The 18,079-nt window shown below is 40.1% G+C and overlaps 1 protein-coding gene across 10 annotated transcripts in view; it reads right to left on the reverse strand.

Annotated features, from left to right (window-relative positions):
* Nucleotides 1-263: 263 nt before the first annotated feature.
* The window catches only part of LOC146866977 (caspase-7-like), a 400,007-nt gene continuing 382,191 nt past the window's right edge, over nt 264-18,079 (reverse strand). For 8 of the 10 annotated variants that reach the window (XM_085603337.1, XM_085603340.1, XM_085603338.1 and 5 more), the window contains one exon: nt 264-1,729. In XM_085603337.1, coding sequence (XP_085459463.1) covers nt 1,506-1,729 — 224 coding nt within the window. In that variant the 3' untranslated portion in view covers nt 264-1,505. Of the gene's footprint in view, nt 1,730-7,295; nt 7,434-18,079 lie in introns of those variants that run through there. The other 2 variants (XM_085603343.1, XM_085603344.1) reach the window with 2 other exon arrangements.

Raw genomic sequence — 18,079 nt, forward strand, 5'->3', positions numbered from 1 at the left:
CTTCCCTCTTTGGAAATTAGTATAATTAGGGTCTGGTTAGGTCACATAAAGTCTCGGCTTCCCTTACCCCTGTAGAAAGACTTTTAGTAAGTGGATAGGCGCAGATCCCTGTATTCCTTAATGAAACATACAATTCATATCAGCAAAAAAACAAGAACAATTAGTACCTTTACATGCATACAACCAACAAATACCCAGCTTCAGAACCTGTAAGGGAGGTTAGTGTTTTGGTTGCTGCACAATAAGCTGTAAAAAGAATCAAATGAGGCTTTGGTGTTTCATTTATTCATAAAAAATGAACTGTTCTTTTGCTGTTATATGAACATTTGTTTACAGTTTAGGGTTGGTGTGTGTTTCAGTAAACTAAACACAACATCTATCACAAGCTGTTTAAAGATTTCAAAATTAATCAAATGTGGAACTGACTAACTGGCAAGTATTCAAACAATCTATGCTTGTCCATTGAAGACCATGCTGCTAGAAGTGCACGCTCACTGTGCATTACAGTATCGAATTTGTGTCACTGAAAAATATTACGTTCAGCCTTACAATTTGTCTTGCTAGACAACTGCACACTAGCGAATATTTTCTTTAAAAGCAAGCATGTAATCCAGTTTTGTGTAGAAGATCGAGATTGTATCAATTTTTTTTTTTAAATGTCTATTTAAAAGAAAAAAAAAAGAGTTCTATTTATTATGGGGTTGTTTGCATTGATTTCGTAAACCACATTCATTTCAAGTTTAACTGGAAACCTCTCTATTATGTTATGTGTTTTTTTAGGAGACAGGGCATGGTCGTCAAAGCCTATATATCTCAAATGTTACTACTTATGTGAAAAGGTGACATAAACATCCATATATATTAATGAGTTGCATAAAAAGTATTGAACAGGATGGTTTAATGTCGTGATAAAACATATTGCATTTTTTGGATTGCTAGCTGTGCCCCCATAAGAATACAATACTCCAAACTATGAGTTGCTTTGGATGGTGCACGCTGTTGGCTTTACTACTAGCCCAAAGCGTAAATAACAGTATGTAAATATATAAGAATCACTATTAGACAACTGCCTACTTTCTGGCAATTGGAATGATGTTGAACTACTAAAAGGACATTGCATCTTCCTGTCAAACTCTATCCATGTACAGTATATACTATAGTACAGACTAAGGCAAAGTAGCTAACAAATGCAGTTTTAAGCTTAAGAAATAGTAAACGGATGATGAATGTACACTGATCGCCAAATCAACATTGCTGTAATATAGAAGGTCATAACACCAGAGCTGCACGTGCCTTGAAGGGAATGGGGTGATATAGCACAAGAGGAGAACATGGTTGTGCATGATCAATAGCTGAAAAACATAATAAAACTGGGCAGGTTTGCAAATTAGGCACACCCGCATGTAAGTCAAGTATCTCCAGAATGCCAGGAAGTAAGAAAGGTCTCCGCTGGCTCCAAACCTCCCTGAAGAATAAGGCCCATATGGGCCAGTCTGATTCCGTTTTTAAAAGTAAAGTTCTTTCGTCAGCATTGACACCACACAGGGTATTTGCTTCTTCTCGCTGAAACGTGGGTCATCAGACCACGACTCAAAGCTAGTCGCCACCATAAAGTTGACTCTGGTTAGGATCTGCATAATCTCCAGTTGCTTCCCATGGTCTGTGAGCATCTTACAAAGAGACTGAACAAACCAGGATCCTCTCCCAGGATTCCTCCAAGAATAGTAACCTGCAACAAGAAAACAATTTCAGTGCAAACGTTTTATTAAAGATTCTTTTTTGACAGATAATTTGAATTATACAGGTAGTGTTTCCAAAAAACTAAAGGAACGAATGGCCCTGAATGCTGTTTGGCTGCAATGAGTTCTAGAATACTTTAAAAGGCTAAACATTAGGATGAGCCAAGTCACATGACTTGTCAAATGTCTTGGAAACTACCTTCCCGAATCAAGTTTTAAATTTTTTATGTGCCTACCACCAGCTTAAGTCCCAAGGACTTTGAGAAGTCATTATTCTTTATTATGAGAGTTACAAGGAATCTATTGTGGAAATATAAGATCTTCTTTGCCAATGCTGTTCCGTATCACCAAGAAGGAAAGAAAATATACTTGTTTACCTATAATCCCGGCCCCCTGATATACCTCCTTAAAAAACACTTGTTGTCCAGAAATTTTCATTTTTGATTTGTGTTTTTGAATCATTGGAGAACTTATTTAGCTTGGGTAGTCATTGCTGATAGGGGTCAAATTTGTCTCGCCAATATTTTAAAAATTGCCGGATGTGGTGCAGTGTAATATTTCTGGAACCACAAGACCTATATACTTTTGGTGTCAAAACATAGGTTTTGGGGGTCAAGTAGTCTTATAGAGACAAAAAAACTCCTCAGAGTAACCCTTTCACCATTTTCCAAAATAGTGGCTATGATAGGGGAAGAAGAGAAATATATAGAAATGAAACAAATAGTACTGGCTTTTAATCCTTTCATGTATACACCAAACAATGTTTATGATCTGAATATGAAAAATAATGTTTATCACTCCTGTTTTAGATACATTTCATAGTTCACTTTAATCATTTGTTCATCAATCGCTCATGGCGCGTTTACAGAATGTTGAACATTTGAGAAAAGGATATCGACAGGGACATCTTTTTGTAGCACACGTTTTGCATTGTAAGTTCTGTGGGTAGAGGCTTTAGACATTTGGTAGGATTTAGCACCCCATTCAATATGCATGACCTAAAACATTTACAAATCTTCTGATCAAGTAGAACGTTCTTTTAATGTCTCCAAGCACAGACTATGACGTCAGTGGAAGGCCACTTAGTGAGACTGATCTCTTGAACCCACTGTACCAAAGATCATCAAATGAATGACAGTCAGAACTCGTTTTCCATACACGCACACGGTATTTTCTACGTCTTTAAAGTCACATTCTTCTTCAGTCTCAGCGAATCCTTTTAGAAACTTCAAAGGTTCAGCAGTAAATTTTGCTAATAGTGTCATCACCCGTAAGAATATGGGCCCTGATTAGAACACTGGGCATCTCTGGGTCAAGCTTCTTGTACAGAATATGAAGCGGGATTAAGTGTCTTTTCTTGCCTGTTCCATAATATATCCATAACTCTGACTTCCTTGACTTATGAACATTGCAACAAATATAAGTATCAAAATAATTTTACAGTACAATTACTTGATTGGAACCATTTTGAACAGCCCACTCTACACATGTGGCACAACACGAAGGTCAGCTCCTCCAATTTGCTGTTAAGTTCTTGAACAATATGACCCGTACCTTTTGAATATATCCCTGCAGGCACCAACTCCTCATTGACAATCATTCCACTTACAATAATTGGAAATTCAGTGTTCATTGACGCATCAGCAATGTTTTGTCAAGTTAACATCTCCAAGTTCATCTTCTTCGATGTTGATGACCAGAACTTATCAAGCTGCAAAGGTATGGGTGTCAATTTTTTTTATGCAGGCACAATCAATTGTTCCACTTGTATACATTCATCTGATTCACTTACATTCTTTGACAGATAGTTCAAAATAACTATCAAAGACAATATGCAGTTCTTGCAAGATGCACACTGACTTTGATATCTGTAGAACAGTTTGCATGACCACCTCGAATTTTTGCGAGGATGAAATCTTGACCATTCGCAACTGTAACATATAGTCCAACAACAGCAGTTTTCAATAAGGACGCATTTTAAAATTGAAATTCTTCAGGTGAAAGTTTTTGATTAGCTCTTGCACGAGTTTGTGCTTCACTGGTTTGGTTGCAGCATCTCCATCAAATAATGCGTTTGTTGGAAGAAGATCACACGACAGAATGCACTTGATGAATTCCCCCCTTTCTTTTGCTACATTCATCTCTCCATGTGCTTGCGAAAGTTTTTGTTTTTGTAACTTGTTTTGTTGTGGCTGGTTGGACGAAACTCTTACTACGGCAATTAAAGCATGGAAGTTTTGCTTCCGTTAATATGTCAAACAGCTTTTTCTCTTTTAATACAAATCTCTCAGGCTTCAGATCTGCATATAGTTTCGATCCAAGTTGCAGGACATCTAGTAGACGTGTCTTAAAATTGTTATTCACATATTGTTTGGTCAGGAAGTTGTATAGTCGCACAGGCTCAATCATTTCAAAGTGGTTTCCGTGCTGCTGCATGAAATGAAGAAGGTTGTCAATGTGTTTTTTAAAAGCTCCCCTCTCTTTCCCACAAGTTCGTGGTGGGGAACAGTTTCATGATGGTCCATTAATTTTGAATTTGTCATCTCTCTGAAAACATTACAAATAGAAAGGATTTCATGGTGAACTAGCTGCCATTGAGCAACATATTCACTTTTACGTGCCTGACCAACATTTCCCTTGAAGCTTTTCTGTGATCTCTGGATCGTCTGTTCCAGTTTCATATCTGGAGCCATAGCATTGAACCTTCCCTCTCTGTCTTTCACCACAAAATGTCTTTGGATGAATGTTTTGCACATGTAGGGCTTTTCCACCTCTAGCTTCTTCTTTTTTAAACTAATTTTATTGAGTTATAAAAACATAGGCACAGAGAAAAACCTGAATAGGGCTGCGAATGGACAAATCTGAAATCAAAATTAGAACTTAGCAGGATACTACATTTCTACATTACATCAGCAGCATCTGTAAAAATCCCTCCTGTTGTGGTGTAATGTGATCTGAATCCACCTCTAGCTTCTTCACTCTTTCCAAATACCAGGACCCATATCTCAGGTAGTTCATGCAATCGAATTTGCGAAACTCAGTAATCAGTGACTCCGCAGTCTTCACATTCAGCTCCAAATCAACTTCCCAATCAGCATGTACCAAGTTTTCACTAGAGCTATCATGTGTTAAACATTTCCCCAGTACTTGTAAAGTTCTGATTTTCTTCAAATTCTTTGACAGACTCTACGAACTTGGTGTTCAGGTTTTCTGATTTTGAACTGAGTGTATTCAACATTCCCAGGCTTTGCATTATGTCTTTTGAATGACGTACATCCTGTGCCTTGTTCACTTCTGAGATAAGATATGCAAAACATAATGTGTCATTCTTTTTCCAGAAAGCATTCCAACGCAATGTTTCTATAGCCTCAGATATGATGAGCTTATCTTGTAATGAATGAACAGAATGAGTTCCGCTCAATATTGACTGAGCAGTTTTGCTTTCAAAGATTTCAGCCTTAATAAGTGCATCGTCTATGCCACATCCACTGCGATAACTTCCTGCACACAGCAACACAATTTTAGCCATGTGGAAAACGCCAATCATTGGATAAAGATTCTCAAATTCTACTGGATTGCTCATAAAAATCAGCTACAAAACGGAAAACACCTTCATCGCAGAAAATTGGCAGGATAGGCTTCCCATCAAGCTGAGCATGCACATTTTGGAAATAGTTTAGAGCTGTGCATACTGTTGCATAGTTTGTGGCTGGAGATGAGATTACTGGTAAAAACTCAACCTTCTTCAGTGGGATGGTACTACGGGAGATCAGGGCATGAATTCCAGCCCACGGAGCAAAAGATTTTCTTCATCCTTCAGTCCTCATCGAATAAGCCATATGATAAATCAGCTTTGCAGACTGCAGCATCATGTAGAAAAAGATCCATGTCCTCAGCCACTTTGAACCTTTCTGGTATACTGGGACATGTTGATGGCTTGCAGTGATTTTGCACATGTTGGCAAGGCAGTTGGATTATAAGTTTGCAGCTTCGTTTGTTTATGCCTACAGCTGACAAGGCATGTTTTTCAGTAGCGACTTCGTTGGTACAGTCTTGAAAAAGTACCACTGCAGTTTCATGTGTGCTGAATGTTCCAAACAAAGAGGAGCTGTCTTCAAAATCAAGATTATCAAGAGCAGCATTTGTAAATACTTTCCTGGTAAAGTGAGTTGGAAGTTGTGTGCTGTTGGATACACAAGATTTTACAGCATGAGGTGCTAACAAGTTCCTGCTAAGTACTATGGCATTATAACTTGTTGATACACCAATCCTATTCAATTAAGTGATTAGCTCTCTACGTTTGCCTTTGTCATAGATTGCGTTGGCAGCTTTCATGAGAAGCTGAGTTTTCTTTTTGCCGTTATGTATTCCTAAAACATGATTAGAAAAAGACAGTGCCTTTGCACAGCATTAGCCTGTCGTTTCATTGGCTTGTCTTCCACTGCTATGCTTAAATCTTCAGAGCGATCATCAATGTTGTTGGCTTCTGTTCCGAACTCAAGAACTTTAGTTTGTAACGGTTTTACTTTGCTGATAATAAACAATGATGTAAAAAAGGTTAAGACAACATCATACATTCTTGCTGGCTCCCATAATTTGTGGAGCTCTGGGGCATCACAAAATTTGGCATTAAGTCCAAAATCTAAATCTTTCAGGAGGCTTCTTAAAATGGTTCCTGTTGATCTTACTGCATCCCGTGATCCTATTTTGGCAGAAAGAACATCAGAAGTCAAATCAGCTGGGAATACCATAAGTGGCTCATTCTTTTTGTCAGACTGACAAAAACAAATTCTGTCATTGTACATTCTCACCTGAAAAATCTTAATTTCATTGTTATGGATCAATACAGTTTCATCAATGTTGACCATTATTTCTCCGATCTCACTGAGTGTGAAAAAGTAGCCAGCACTCAAGAGTGGCTTTAAAACTTTATTTGCTATTTTCAAAGAGTGCAAACTTAACTGAAGGCTGTCAATTACGTTGCTGCTTGAAGCTCATTGTACATATATATTTTCAAATGTATGCACGCATGCAGTTTGTGTGGGCACACAAATCCTTTGCATATACATTCACCTCCCTGTTTAGATCAGGTACTCAGCTGAAAACCTCAACTTAGAAGAAACTAGCTGCAGATTAAAAAAAAAGTTTGCCCTTTTAGACTCACATACTCAGTACTTTGTTCTTCTGTCAACCCCTTTGGCCCTTGATCTGGCTAAATCACAGATAACGCATTGAAGATCCTCTGCTTTCTGATCAGTTGTTGGACGAGGGTTAGCCATCGATCTTCTAAGTGGATTGGCAATGGGTTTGGTTGTCATCGCTTTCTCAGAAGGCTCAGATACTTGTTGTGATTCATTCGTTTCTGCTACTTTTTGACAAATGTTTTCCAGGCTTTTTTTTCATTGTATATGACTTGTAGCACTTGTTACAATGATAACATATTTGATCCTCTTCACCCATCAGTTTCAATCTTTTGTGAACTTCGTCTTTCTGTAGTTCTGCAGCATCTCAAACTCTCTACTGTCCAGCTGTAGTTGATGTTAGCTTTTCCTTCGGATTAGTTTGGCATATGACACATTTTTCTGTGTTGAAGGAGTCCTAAGATTTCATAGTTACCATCACGCTGTCAGGAGGTAAAGATCCTCTGCTTCTACCTCTTTCACTCATGTTTACGAATTTCAATCAACGGAAAACCTGAAGCAAAAACAATATTAAAATAAATTATCAATATAAAGGCTAAAACACATCATTATAGAGCTGCCATTTTGGAAAATTACAGAAGGGTTACTCTGAGGAGTTATTTTCTGTCTCTGTAAGACTACTTGACCCCCAAAACCTTTGTTTTGACACCAAAATGAAAAATATAGCTCTCATGGTTCCTGAAATATTACATCATCACTGCAACACAAATGCCATTTTAAAAAATGTCATCCAGAAATATGTGGCCCGGATTAGCAAGCTAAATTACCTCTCTAAAGATACAAAAACGCAAATCAAAAATGAAAATCTCTGGACAACAGTTTTATACGAAGGTATATTAAGGGGCCAAGACTACTATGAGGAGATGAGTGAAATATGTGCCCGGGATCTCGATACACACTCCTCCCTTGTAAAACATTTTGCTGTCCTGAAACAGCAATGCAAGTAATCTTCAGAAAGGCGGTTCAAACCGGGGAGTTAGCAGGCATGCTGTTGTGTTAAATAAACAGGGATGAAGAGAAGAGGTGATACACTGCATGGTGACAAGGCATATACGAGGATTGGGTAGTGGCCAAATGTGGTAGAAGAATGGTGCGAAATGAAGGAACTTCATGACAGAATAATACTTCGATAATAAACATGTTAATTATGTGTCCAATCTGTATGTGCCATATACCTAACATGAAACTTATTTCCCATTTTTAAAGACCACGATGTTAGTGTTTAGAAATTGGCGGTACATTAGAATAGGTGTGCCTGTAATATGCTAGCAGTCATAATACCAACAGCAGATAGGCACACAGCAGAGACAACATGGCAGCAAGCATCTGTGAACAAAATGTAAAGAAATCCTCTTGACAGGTGAGAGAGGCAAAAGGACATGTAGTTAAGTTCCCACAATATTATGGGCAGGCACCTAAGGGAGACACACCAAATAAGTCTATCATGAGCACCTAAATCACCAACCGATAGTGTGGGCAGTGTTCAGAACACACTTAGGGTGGTGCTGGTGTTGATAGGCTTCAACAACTCAGGAAGCAAAACAGTAAAAGTAATACATGCAGAAAGATCCAAATCAGTTTCATAAAGATAAAATGTGTCAGCTAACTTTCTGTAAAGAAAATCGATCAAGGAAAAATCAAGAAGAAAAGATTACTGTTTTTTCTGGTGGATACTCTAACCACATATTCCTTAACTTGTAAATATCCTCAGGTGTCACACTGGATCTGGATTTCTTCAGAACGTTGCTCCCACCTCTGAAGTGAAGAGGTGGAGCTGAAAATCGAGACTGCCCCTCCGCAATCACATCAGTTATCTTGACATTTTCCACATCCTCAGGGACGGGAACCAACTGAGACAGACTGGAGATGACAGTGTGCCAAATTTAACTTGAGTCCACTTCACAGAAAAGGGAGGAGCAGGAGGAATCTGCTGTTAGATATAATATCCACTACAAAATGTATTCCCAAAGGTAAGTAACTTTTTTTTTTCTAATGGATACTTTTATCTGTAGATTCCTTAAATTTTGCATTAGACAGCCAAGCAGTACCTCCCAAAAGGTGGTGGATCCGAGGAGTGGACTCACACCAAGAAGCCTTTAGTACATAGTACTCAAAACATCCCTCTCTGTGCACTTGACTGTTGAGGCAGTAGTGCTTGGTGAAGGTATGTATGGATGCGCAAGTAGCAAACTGACATATTTCCAGTACTTGGACACCCCTAGCCAATACAGTCAAAGAAGCCTTGGCTCTGGTGGAATGAGTCTGTAAGCCCTCAGGGATCCTTCTTGGCCACAGCATGGCATGGTTTCATGCAAATGATGTTCCACCTGCACAGGGTTCATTTATGCATCCCTTTCCCTGTTTTTTTTTTTTAAGGTGGTCATCAACATAGTACTTCTCTTGTATGCTCAATGTAGAAAGTGCTCTCAATGGATCTAGCCCATAAAGTCTCTCTTCCGCTTGGAGGGATGTATCAGAGAGAGAAAGATGAATAGGACAATGGGGTAATGGTGCACAGTGGTTGATAGCACCTTCTGTTCACTGACCCAGTGAGCAGAAGTAACTGTGATAAGAAACACTGTCTTGATGTCACTTCACCACCCATTGTCTCACAATCTAGAGACAATGGGTCTGTCACTACTTTGAACTCTTGTTGGAGCTAGGAGAACAGGATGCTGCATGACAGGTTGGTGTTTCCCTGCCATTATTGATGGTCCAAGGCTCGTTCAAGATACAGATGTTGTCTAACAGCAGCCACACTGTTGCCCTCACTGAAAGTGAAGGTTCTGTTGCAAGGCCCACATGTTCTGATGAGCATGAGGGATGAGAAGTATGCATGCGGCTAGGAGTCCAAGAAGCCCCTCAACCACTCTACGACAAAACCAAGGAATGAGCCTAAAACATCAGGATCATACCCTGAATGTCTCAGACTCGCTGTGCAGGTGGGAAAACCCTGAACAACACCGTGTCCAGGATGACCCCTTTTAACGGGATCTTCTGTGCAGGCCTCAGATATGTCATTTTGGCTTACTGATGGAAAACCCCATTGATAAAAGAAGGGTGACCATCATCAGGAGGTGGCCTGCAACTGACTGCAGCAAGCTGACCTTCAGCAGTCAGAAAGGTACAGAAAGTATTTCTGACTTAGAAAGATGGACCATGATCACCACCATTATTTTCTTAAACACCTGAGGGGCAGAGGTGAGGCTGCAGGGTAGACAGCAAATTGGAAATGCTCTGACTACGAACCAAAGGAAGAGTTTGTGGGCCTGAAAGATAGGTACAAGAAAGAATGCATCCTGCAGGTTCAAGGACACCATCCAATCCTTCAGAGCCAGGGTGGAAAGGACATGGGCTAGGGTTTGAGCTTGAATTTGTCCTTCCAAAGGAAGGCATCCAGGGCCAAAGATTCAAAATTTGCCTGAGCTTTCCATTTTTTTGGGGCACCAAAAAATAAAGGGTGTATCGACCCCTACCCTTAGGTAGGTTCAAAAGTAATCCGGAGGGAGCCAGCATTGCTTTAAAATTTGCAGCACGCCTCTATGAAGACCTCTATCTGTGGCAGGGTCAACAATGACCAGGAAAGTCAGGGAACACGTAGATCAGCCTCTGAAAGGGCTTGGAGAATGCCTGCAGAGTCAGATCTTTGGAGTGTCAAGTGAGTGGCTTATACCCCACGTGGGAGGAGATAGATGGATTTAAGTCCCACTTGCCTTACTTGTGCTTATGGCACGACTTGTACTTCAACTCAAATGAAGACTTGGAGTACAACCAGGACTTGATACAGGAGTGCCCCCCTACTTGGCGCCAGAGTGGGTCCATTTCTTAGAATATGATCTGCCCTGCTTTTTGTTTGACACAAGTTCATGCAGTCAGATAATAGTTTTAGAGGTATGCCCTGATGAACATATACACATTTTAGAGAGTGCACCCATCTTCAGCAGTTGTTGTCTCCAATATATATTCAATCAGACCTTTGCACGGTCATACAGGCAATGTCAGAGCTCTCAGTGTATTGGGTTTGTGAAAGTGAAACATTTCCAAAGGGATGAGCACTTGCGAAGAACAGTGAAATCATGTCTAATCTGATCAGATAATGGATATTATCCTGATACTCTGATTGATCTTTCATTCAAGAGCAGTAAAGCTTTACCATTAACAATGTCATATGGTCTTCAGAGAGTACTTCTAGGAATCCTGCAGACTGCTGTTTTGTAGCCTTTGAATTCACATAACCAATATTGCTCCTTTTAGGGACAGGCATTAGATGAAAGTCAGCTGTTACATTCAAGGAAACATCCTCTCTAGGATTTTCTTAGGCAATACAGCTACCAGATCCATGAGCTCCTCAGCTCTTGCAGCTTCACAGTAAGTAAGCAGAGTGAAATGGTAGGCCCCACTATCCCTTGCAGCATAACAGGAAGTCTACTTCTAAAGCTGTGGTAGGCAACATTAGACCGGGTATTGACAGGTTGAGAGCCTGTATGCAACTGAGCACTGTTCACAAAGTGTCCTTCCTGACACTACTTTGTTTGAAACGTGTATGTTTAATTTTCAGCATTAAAACAAGGCATACTCTAGAGCTTTACACATTATTATCTCATGTGGAAACACATAAGAATATAGCAGTTTGTACCAATACAAATTAGTGTCATTTGTACTTGAAACAGCATAGATACAATCAATTTTCACATGTAACATGATTCCAAATTGCATGTTGTAAGCATGATACAATAACACAAAAACTTCTACACAACAGAACATTTTTTAAATGCCCAATGCATTTCGGAACCAGCCGGTTCCTTCGTCAGGGGCCAATCTGAAAAATAAAATGAACCATATCTCTGATTAGGATTATGTTGTGGGGGCTCAATCTCAATGACTCTAATGCAAAACAGACGTGTCTGACAACAAGTTACCTGTTTGTCTGTGTGGTTAAATGTTCTCTGAAACGGACAGAAATGTGATTGAGTCAACATAGGCTCAAGTGATGAAATATGCGAACAAGAGGAATGTAAATCATGGTCAGCTATGCGCTTACCTGGGTGTGTAAAACTCATATTTCTGAAATGATGAAAAACGAACCAAATCATATTAGTGGAATTAATCAGGACAGGAGTCCTAATACAAGTATACGGTAATCGATATAAGGTTACAGTGGTGGTAATGGATTCATACCTTACATAAGATGGTCGGCTCTGAAGCTGTTGATGAAATAACAATTGAGTTTGTAAACCAATAGCGTGTCAAATAAACTGTACTAGACGTACAAGATGCTCAGAAGTGCAAACTAAGGAAAGTTACGTGTGAGGCTAAACGGGTGAAATCTTACCTCCGGAGGTTTTGTAAGGAGCTGCGTAGAGAAAAAGGAGAACGAGTTTTGTTTAGAAACGGAACAGTTAACAAAATGGTATGACCAAATTGAACAGCGGTCTCAACCAACGAGAAGCACGTCACAGAAACCTCACCTTAAAGATGCTACGGGAAAGAAATAACGAACGTCTCAGCAACACCAGTGAACGAGTGCAAAGCGTCAGCTGAACATGCGCTTAAGTAAGAGAAGCGAATCAGGACATAAACCGGAAGTACCCGACATAGCCGATGGACTAAGAAAGACTTGGGTTAAACCTAGTAAACAGATCGTTCTCAGTGCTAAGATGGGTGCCATGTTGGAACGGAGACGAAACGCTGTAAGATAGGGGGGAAATCCATAGGTACAAGAGAAAATGAGCGATAAGAGAACGGAACAATCGGAACTGGGAAGTGTTCCGTGATCATTACTTTTACGAGCTCCTAGTCTGAACAAATGAGATCGGGTAATGTGTGTGTGCAAACATAGGTGCAAAATGTAAAAAATATAATAAACATCGCAGTGCAAAAAGTGATGACGACTTAGGGATGAAGGTGAACAGAGTTCTCTCTGCATAGATGTGTTCAATGAACATACGGTACCTAATCTTTTGGACTCATAGACCCATTGGGTAGTGTTAACATATGTGTTGTGTACAATAAAGTATACGCAATATTGATGAAGTGCGCATCGAGATATATTGACAAGTGCTAAGAGTTCCTTTAACAACTGCAAGGTGCGTGGTAACCTAGATAATCGTGCATAAGGATTTGGTATGTGTGTAACATGATATTGGATGAGTTTTTGCTGTAATGTTAATGATGGGTTCTACAATTTAGCAACTGGCCTAAGGGGATGCTGACTAGTTAAGAGATTCTTGGTCAAATAAAACACGACATGTCCATCCGGTCATTGAGACCGGTGGGTGCCATGGTGTCCAGACTTTTAATCCAAAAAACTTCCCTTTGGAGAAGTCTCAGGTGATTGTTGGTACCTTGTTGTAGCTCCACATGTTCAATAATTTGAAATCTTAGTTGTGATATGGAATGGCATGCTTCATGCCAGTGGGATGCCAGAGGAGAATTTTTACTCAAAGTTCTGATGCGACTTTTGTGTTCGGTCAGACGTGTTTTCATTTTCCGTTCAGTTTTTCCAATGTATAGTTTGCCACACGGGCATTTGATCCCGTAAATTACATTGGAAGTATTGCAATCGCTGGTATGTCGTAATACAACGTCCTTGCCAGTTGTAGGATGTTTTAAGATATTTCCTAGGATGATGTTGTTGCAGTGTGGCAATTATGACATTTCACCGTGCCTTTATGGGTGCGGCCAGTTTGAGGTTGTTGCTTGGTGGAAGATAATAGTTCTCGGAGGTTTTGGCCCCTTGTGTAAGCGTGCAGAGGTGGTTCACAGAAGATGTTATTAAATTCAGTTTCACTTGATAGTAGTTCCCACCGTTTATTAATAATCTTCTTGATGGCTGTAGAGCAGGTAGAATATCTGGATATGAAGACTGTATTGGATTTATTAACTCTGCTGGTAGATGACAATAAATCTTCTCGTGTTTTGGCCAATGCTCGTTGTGCACAAGAGTCAATGATGGTGGAAGGATACCCACGTTCATGGTATTTTTCTTTTTGTTCATTGATCTTGGTCGTGCTGTCTACCATGTTGGAACAAATGCGTTTAATGCGGATAAACTGAGAGTAAGGTAAATTGTGGATGAGGTTATTGGGATGAAAACTAGAGAAATGTAACGCATTGTTGCGATCAGTGTGTTTAGTGTAGACCGTGGTTGAGAGTCCTGGTCCATCAGGATTTTTATTGATGGTAACATCAAGAAATTGGATAGTTTGTGTTTCAATCCTGTGGGTGAATTGTATCCTGGGGTTATGAGAATTTAAAGTAGTTATCATTTCTTCCAGGAGTTGCTGGGAGTTGGTCCAAACCAGAAAGATGTCATCAATGTATCGACTGTAGGTGTAAATGTTTGTCCACCATTGAGGTATGTCCATGATGTACTCCTGTTCAAACATCGCCATGAAAATGTTGGCGTACGAGGGAGCTCCTGGAAAGCCCATAGAAGTTCCCGAGAGTTGGGCGTAAAATTGTTCATTCCATTTAAAGTAACTGTGGTGAAGGCAAAAGTGTAAGAGTTGCAAGATGAAAACCTTCTCTGTATCGATGTCTTTGCATTGGAGTAAGGCCCATTCTACTGCCTCCATACCTGTGGAATGAGGAATAGAGGTGTAGAGAGCCACCACATCAATAGTACAGAGTAACCAAGTCGGTTGAATATTTGGTTGAATGAGTTGAAGTTTCTTGAGGAAGTCTGTGGTATCCTTGGTGTATGACCACCAGTTTTGCACAAATCTCTGTAAGTAGTAATCCAAATATTTTCCTACAACATCAAAAATTGAACCGCATCCTGAGACAATAGGTCTGAAAGGTGGTTGATGTAGGTTTTTGTGTATTTTTGGTAACATATAGAGGTGAGGTCTGCGTGGATTTGGTGTGGTGAGGAACTGTCTGGTTTGTTCGTCAATCCATCCAAGATCATAAGCTTTTTTCAATATTCCTTGCAAGATGATTTCCAGCTGTGGTGTTGGATCGGTTTGTAAAAGTAGGTATATGGATTGATCATTCACATGAATGTTGACCTGTTTTGAATAGAATTCTGTGTCCATTATGACAATTGCTCCCCCCTTGTCAGCGGGTTGGATGGTAATGTCTGGGTTGTTGGCGAGGGTTCTCAATGTGATTCTTTCGTTGTTTGTTAGGTTCCAATGTGTATTAGGACGGAGAGTTAGGTTTTTGATATCTTTCTTGATCATGATCTCGAATGTGTCCAGCATCTTGTGGGACACAGGGGCTTGAAAAGTACTTCGAGGTTTGAATTTCGTTGCTTTGCTAGTGGATGGGGTCGCTTCTGAAATTACTACATTAGAAAAGTAATGGCGTAGGCGTAATGTCCGCATGAATTTATACAGTGCGACGTCAATGTCCAGTTGGTTGGCGTGAGTAGTTGGAACAAAGGACAAACCTCTGTTTAGGACGGACAAACCAGACAGTTCCTCACCACACCAAATCCACGCAGACCTCACCTCTATATGTTACCAAAAATACACAAAAACCTACATCAACCACCTTTCAGACCTATTGTCTCAGGATGCGGTTCAATTTTTGATGTTGTAGGAAAATATTTGGATTACTACTTACAGAGATTTGTGCAAAACTGGTGGTCATACACCAAGGATACCACAGACTTCCTCAAGAAACTTCAACTCATTCAACCAAATATTCAACCGACTTGGTTACTGTGTACTATTGATGTGGTGGCTCTCTACACCTCTATTCCTCATTCCACAGGTATGGAGGCAGTAGAATGGGCCTTACTCCAACGCGAAGACATCGATACAGAGAAGGTTTTCATCTTGCAACTCTTACACTTTTGCCTTCACCACAGTTACTTTAAATGGAATGAACAATTTTACGCCCAACTCTCGGGAACTTCTATGGGCTTTCCAGGAGCTCCCTCGTACGCCAACATTTTCATGGCGATGTTTGAACAGGAGTACATCATGGACATACCTCAATGGTGGACAAACATTTACACCTACAGTCGATACATTGATGACATCTTTCTGGTTTGGACCAACTCCCAGCAACTCCTGGAAGAAATGATATCTACTTTAAATTCTCATAACCCCAGGATACAATTCACCCACAGGATTGAAACACAAACTATCCAATTTCTTGATGTTACCATCAATAAAAATCCTGATGGACCAGGACTCTCAACCACGGTCTACACTAAACCCACTGATCGCAACAATGCGTTACATTTCTCTAGTTTTCATCCCAATAACCTCATCCACAATTTACCTTACTCTCAGTTTATCCGCATTAAACGCATTTGTTCCAACATGGTAGACAGCACGACCAAGATCAATGAACAAAAAGAAAAATACCATGAACGTGGGTATCCTTCCACCATCATTGACTCTTGTGCACAACGAGCATTGGCCAAAACACGAGAAGATTTATTGTCATCTACCAGCAGAGTTAATAAATCCAATACAGTCTTCATATCCAGATATTCTACCTGCTCTACAGCCATCAAGAAGATTATTAATAAACGGTGGGAACTACTATCAAATGAAACTGAATTTAATAACATCTTCTGTGAACCACCTCTGCACGCTTACACAAGGGGCCAAAACCTCCGAGAACTATTATCTTCCACCAAGCAACAACCTCAAACTGGCCGCACCCATAAAGGCACGGTGAAATGTCATAATTGCTCACACTGCAACAACATCATCCTAGGAAATATCTTAAAACATCCTACAACTGGCAAGGACGTTGTATTACGACATACCAGCGATTGCAATACTTCCAATGTAATTTACGGGATCAAATGCCCGTGTGGCAAACTATACATTGGAAAAACTGAACGGAAAATGAAAACACGTCTGACCGAACACAAAAGTCGCATCAGAACTTTGAGTAAAAATTCTCCTCTGGCATCCCACTGGCATGAAGCATGCCATTCCATATCACAACTAAGATTTCAAATTATTGAACATGTGGAGCTACAACAAGGTACCAACAATCACCTGAGACTTCTCCAAAGGGAAGTTTTTTGGATTAAAAGTCTGGACACCATGGCACCCACCGGTCTCAATGACCGGATGGACATGTCGTGTTTTATTTGACCAAGAATCTCTTAACTAGTCAGCATCCCCTTAGGCCAGTTGCTAAATTGTAGAACCCATCATTAACATTACAGCAAAAACTCATCCAATATCATGTTACACACATACCAAATCCTTATGCACGATTATCTAGGTTACCACGCACCTTGCAGTTGTTAAAGGAACTCTTAGCACTTGTCAATATATCTCGATGCGCACTTCATCAATATTGCGTATACTTTATTGTACACAACACATATGTTAACACTACCCAATGGGTCTATGAGTCCAAAAGATTAGGTACCGTATGTTCATTGAACACATCTATGCAGAGAGAACTCTGTTCACCTTCATCCCTAAGTCGTCATCACTTTTTGCACTGCGATGTTTATTATATTTTTTACATTTTGCACCTATGTTTGCACACACACATTACCCGATCTCATTTGTTCAGACTAGGAGCTCGTAAAAGTAATGATCACGGAACACTTCCCAGTTCCGATTGTTCCGTTCTCTTATCGCTCATTTTCTCTTGTACCTATGGATTTCCCCCCTATCTTACAGCGTTTCGTCTCCGTTCCAACATGGCACCCATCTTAGCACTGAGAACGATCTGTTTACTAGGTTTAACCCAAGTCTTTCTTAGTCCATCGGCTATGTCGGGTACTTCCGGTTTATGTCCTGATTCGCTTCTCTTACTTAAGCGCATGTTCAGCTGACGCTTTGCACTCGTTCACTGGTGTTGCTGAGACGTTCGTTATTTCTTTCCCGTAGCATCTTTAAGGTGAGGTTTCTGTGACGTGCTTCTCGTTGGTTGAGACCGCTGTTCAATTTGGTCATACCATTTTGTTAACTGTTCCGTTTCTAAACAAAACTCGTTCTCCTTTTTCTCTACGCAGCTCCTTACAAAACCTCCGGAGGTAAGATTTCACCCGTTTAGCCTCACACGTAACTTTCCTTAGTTTGCACTTCTGAGCATCTTGTACGTCTAGTACAGTTTATTTGACACGCTATTGGTTTACAAACTCAATTGTTATTTCATCAACAGCTTCAGAGCCGACCATCTTATGTAAGGTATGAATCCATTACC

Source organism: Triturus cristatus, chromosome 1_2, assembly GCF_964204655.1.
Source record: "Triturus cristatus chromosome 1_2, aTriCri1.1, whole genome shotgun sequence".
Classification (NCBI taxonomy): Eukaryota; Metazoa; Chordata; class Amphibia; order Caudata; family Salamandridae; genus Triturus; species Triturus cristatus.